The sequence below is a fragment of the Mya arenaria genome, chromosome 5, assembly GCF_026914265.1.
Source record: "Mya arenaria isolate MELC-2E11 chromosome 5, ASM2691426v1".
NCBI classification, from domain to species: domain Eukaryota; kingdom Metazoa; phylum Mollusca; class Bivalvia; order Myida; family Myidae; genus Mya; species Mya arenaria.
The window spans coordinates 37,499,955-37,505,188 of NC_069126.1; the positions used below are offsets into that span (position 1 = coordinate 37,499,955).

Below are 5,234 nucleotides of genomic sequence, written 5' to 3' on the forward strand. Positions count from 1 at the left end.
ACGTCCCTGCCTGTTACTGATGATTATGTGGTGTGTTTTCCAGGTTGCTACGTCCCTGCCTGTTAATAATGATTATGGGGTGTTTTCCAGGTTGCTACGCCCCTGTCAGTTGGTGATGAATATGTGGTGTTTTTTTACAGTTTTCTTCACCCCTGTCCGTTATTTATGTCTATGTGGTGGTAATCCGGGTTACTACGCCCATATCCGTTAGTGATGAGTATGAGGTGTGTTTTCCAGGCTGCCCCGCCCCTGCCCCTTACCGATGATTATGTTGTTCAATATTTTCCTGGTTGCTTCGTCCCTGTCAGTTACTGGTGATTATGTGGTTAGTCATCTAGGCTGCTACGCCCCTGCATGTTAGTCATTAGTATGAGATGTGTTTTCCAGGTTGCTATGCCCCCGCCCGTTACTGATGATTATGTGGTGTGTTCTCCATGTTACTACGTCCCTGCCCAATACTGATAATTATGTGGTTTGAAGGTAGCTACGACACTTATTCTGATATGAATAATAAATTATCTTGATGTATCACGATATGTTGATGAAATAAATATCTTGATACATGTATATTGCGATATGATGGTGAAATATTTTGATATATTGCCATATGATGGTGAATTATTGTGATACCGCGATGGGATGATGATGCATTGTGATATATATCACAATTCTGTTTTGCCAAAAATACCCATCTTTAATAAAAGTCCGTTACAGGCTATCAAAGACAGTATTAGTGTGCATGCTCTGCCGAAGACCAGGAAAATGAATGAATATGGACACCCGTCTGGTTTGCACTGCTTTTGGGTATTATAATTATGGTGTACGAAGTATCCGGTTCGATTGGAACGTTGTTGCAGTAAAAGTTTGCAGGTTGCTGACCATTAAGTAGTCATTAATTATTGTGTATTGTCAGGACTGGTGAAGATAATTATCATGATAGTTCGCACTTACATCTGTGTACAATCACGACTCACTCTCAATCTTAGAAGCACAAAACCACCAGTAAACGAGACCATTAGTACAATCACGACCCACACATCTGAGTAGTACAAAGCCACTAGGAGATCATATCATCAGTGCCATTACGACCCACACATCTGAGAAGTACAAAGGAACCAGGAGACAAGACCATCAGTGCCATCACAGCCTACACATCTGAGAAGTACAAAGCCACCAGGAGAGAAGATCATCAGTGCCATCACAGCCTACACATCTGAGAAGTACAAAGCCACCAGGAGAGAAGATCATCAGTGCCATCACAGCCTACAAATCTGAGAAGTACATAGCCACCAGGAGACAAGATCATCAGTGCCATCACAACCTATACATCTGAGAAGTACAAAGCCACCAGCCAGGACACAAGAACATTAGTGGCATCACGAAAAACACATCAGAAAAGTACAAAGTCACCAGGACACAAGAAAATCAGTGCCATTATGACCCAAACATCAGAGATGTACATAATCACCAGGAAACAACATCATCAGTGCCATTACGACCCACACATCAGAGAAGTACAAAGCCACCAGGAGACAAGATTATCAGTGCCACTACAACCAACTTTTCTGAGACTTACAAAGCCACCAGGAGTCAAGATCATCAGTGCCATCACAACCAACACATCTGAGAAGTACAAAGCCACCAGGAGACAAGATTATCAGTGCCACTACAACCAACTTTTCTGAGACTTACAAAGCCACAAGGAGACAAGACCATCAGTGCCATTACGACCCACATATCTGAGAAGTACAAAGCCACCAGGAGACAAAAACATCAGTCCCATCACAACCCACATATCTGAGAATTACAAAGCCACCAGGAGAAAAGAACATCACTGCCATTACAACTCTCAAATCTGGGAAGTACAAAGCCACCAGGAGACAAGAACATCAGTGCCATCACAACCCAAACATCTGAGAAGTACAAAGCCACCAGGAGACAAAAACATCAGTGCCATCACAACCCACACATCTGAGAAGTACAAAGCCACCAGGAGACAAGAACATCAGTGCCATCACAACCCACACATCTGAGAAGTACAAAGCCACCAGGAGACAAGAACATCAGTGCCATCACAACCCACACATCTGAGAAGTACAAAGCCACCAGGAGACAAGAACATCAGTGCCATCACAGCCCACACATCTGAGAAGTACGAAGCCACCAGGAGACAAGAACATCACTGCCATCACAACCTACACATCAGAGAAGTACAAAGCCACAAGGAGACAAGAACATCAGTGCCATCACAACCAACACATCTGAGAAGTACGAAGCCACCAGGAGACAAGAACATCAGTGCCATCACAACCAACACATCTGAGAAGTACGAAGCCACCAGGAGACAAAAACATCAGAGCCATCACAACCCACATATCTGAGAAGTACAAAGCCACCAGGAGACAAGAACATCAGTGCCATCACAACCCACACATCTGAGAAGTACAAAGCCACAAGGAGACAAAAACATCAGTGCCATCACAACCCACACATCTGAGAAGTACAAAGCCACAAGGAGACAAAAACATCAGTGCCATCACAACCCACATATCTGAGAAGTACAAAGCCACAAAGAGACAAAAACATCAGTGCCATCACAACCCACACATCTGAGAAGTTCAAAGCCACCAGGAGACAAAAACATCAGTGCAATCACAACCCACATATCTGAGAAGTACAAAGCTATCAGGAGACAAGAACATCACTGCCATCACAACTCACACATCTGAGAAGTACAAAGCAACAAGGAGACAAGAACATCAGTGCCATCACAACCAACACATCTGAGAAGTACGAAGCCACCAGGAGGCAAGAACATCAGTGCCATTACAACTCACACATCTGAGAAGTACAAAGCCATCAGGAGACAAGAACATTAGTGCCATCACGATCAACACATCAGGGAAGTACAAAGCCACCAGGAGACAAGAACATAAGTGCCATCACAGCCCACACATCTGAGAAGTACAAAGCCACCAGGAGACAAGAACATCAGTGCCATCACACACCACACATCTGAGTAGTACAACGCCACCAGGAGACAAGAACATCAGTGCCATTACAGCCTACACATCTGAGAAGTACAAAGTCACCAGGAGACAAGAACATCAGTGCCATCACAACCCACACATCTGAGAAGTACAAAGCCACCAGGAGACAAGAACATCAGTGCCATTACAGCCTACACATCTGAGAAGTACAAAGCCACCAGGAGACAAGAACATCAGTGCCATCACAACCAACACATCTGAGAAGTACAAAGCCACCAGGAGACAAGAACATCAGTGCCATCACAGCCTACACATCTGAGAAGTACAAAGCCACCAGGAGACAAGAACATCAGTGCCATCACAGCCTATACATCTGAGAAGTACAAAGCCACCAGGAGACAAGAACATTAGTGCCATCACATCCCACACATCTGAGAAGTACAAAGCCACAAGGAGACAAGACAATCAGTGCCATCACAGCCCACACATCTGAGAAGTACAAAGTCACCAGGAGACAAGAACATCAGTGCCATCACACACCACACATCTGAGTAGTACAAAGCCACCAGGAGACAAGAACATCAGTGCCATCACAGCCCACACATCTGAGAAGTACAAAGCCACCAGGAGACAAGAATATCATTGTCATTACAGCCTACACATCTGAGAAGTACAAAGCCACCAGGAGACAAGAAAATCAGTGCCATTACGACCAACACATCTGAGAAGTACAAAGCCATCAGGAGACAAGAACATAAGTGCCATCACAACTCACACATCTGAGAAGTACAAAGCCACAAGGAGACAAGAACATCAGTGCCATCACAACCAACACATCTGAGAAGTACGAAGCCACCAGGAGACAAGAACATCAGTGCCATCACAACTCACACATCTGAGAAGTACAAAGCCACCAGGAGACAAGAACATTAGTGCCATCACGATCAACACACCAGGGAAGTACAAAGCCACCAGGAGACAAGAACATAAGTGCCATCACAGCCCACACATCTGAGAAGTACAAAGCCACCAGGAGACAAGAACATCAGTGCCATCACACACCACACATCTGAGTAGTACAAAGCCACCAGGAGACAAGAACATCAGTGCCATCACAGCCCACACATCTGAGAAGTACAAAGCCACCAGGAGACAAGAACATCAGTGCCATCACAACCCACACATCTGAGAAGTACAAAGCCACCAGGAGACAAGAACATCAGTGCCATCACAACCCACACATCTGAGAAGTACAAAGCCACCAGGAGACAAGAACATAAGTGCCATCACAACCCACACATCTGAGAAGTACAAAGCCACCAGGAGACAAGAACATCAGTGCCATCACACACCACACATCTGAGTAGTACAAAGCCACCAGGAGACAAGAGCATCAGTGCCATCACAGCCTACACATCTGAGAAGTACAAAGTCACCAGGAGACAAGAACATCAGTGCCATCACAGCCCACACATCTGAGAAGTACAAAGCCACCAGGAGACAAGACCATCAGGGCCATTACAGCCCACACATCTGAGAAGTACAAAGTCACCAGGAGACAAGACCATCAGTGCCATCACAGCCTATACATCTGAGAAGTACAAAGCCACCAGGAGACAAGAACATTAGTGCCATCACATCCCACACATCTGAGAAGTACAAAGCCACAAGGAGACAAGACAATCAGTGCCATCACAGCCCACACATCTGAGAAGTACAAAGTCACCAGGAGACAAGAACATCAGTGCCATCACACACCACACATCTGAGTAGTACAAAGCCACCAGGAGACAAGAACATCAGTGCCATCACAGCCCACACATCTGAGAAGTACAAAGCCACCAGGAGACAAGATATCATGCCATACAGCCTACACATCTGAGAAGTACAAAGCCACCAGGAGACAAGAAAATCAGTGCCATTACGACCAACACATCTGAGAAGTACAAAGCCACCAGAGACACGTCCATCATGCCATCACAACCAACACATCTGAGGAGTAAAAGCCACCAGGAGACACAATCATCAGTGCCATCACGAAAAACTTATCAGAGAAGTACAAAGTCACCAGGAGACAAACTCATCAGTGCCATACGAAAAACACATCAGAGAAGTACAAAGCTACCAGGAGACAGATCATCAGTGCCATCACAACAAACATGTGAGAAGTACAAAGCCACCAGGAGACTAAAACATTAGTGCCACTACAACACCCACATCTGAGAAGTACAAAGCCACCAGGAG

General features: G+C 45.2%; 1 protein-coding gene across 1 annotated transcript in view; it reads left to right on the top strand.

Moving 5' to 3' along the window:
- The first annotated feature begins 1,436 nt into the window (after positions 1-1,436).
- The window catches only part of LOC128235660 (vitellogenin-2-like), a 10,222-nt gene continuing 6,424 nt past the window's right edge, over positions 1,437-5,234 (top strand). Inside the window, exons 1-3 of the mRNA XM_052950465.1 lie at positions 1,437-1,630; positions 2,096-2,326; positions 4,877-5,132. Coding sequence (XP_052806425.1) covers positions 1,437-1,630; positions 2,096-2,326; positions 4,877-5,132 — 681 coding nt within the window. The remainder of the gene's footprint in view (positions 1,631-2,095; positions 2,327-4,876; positions 5,133-5,234) is intronic.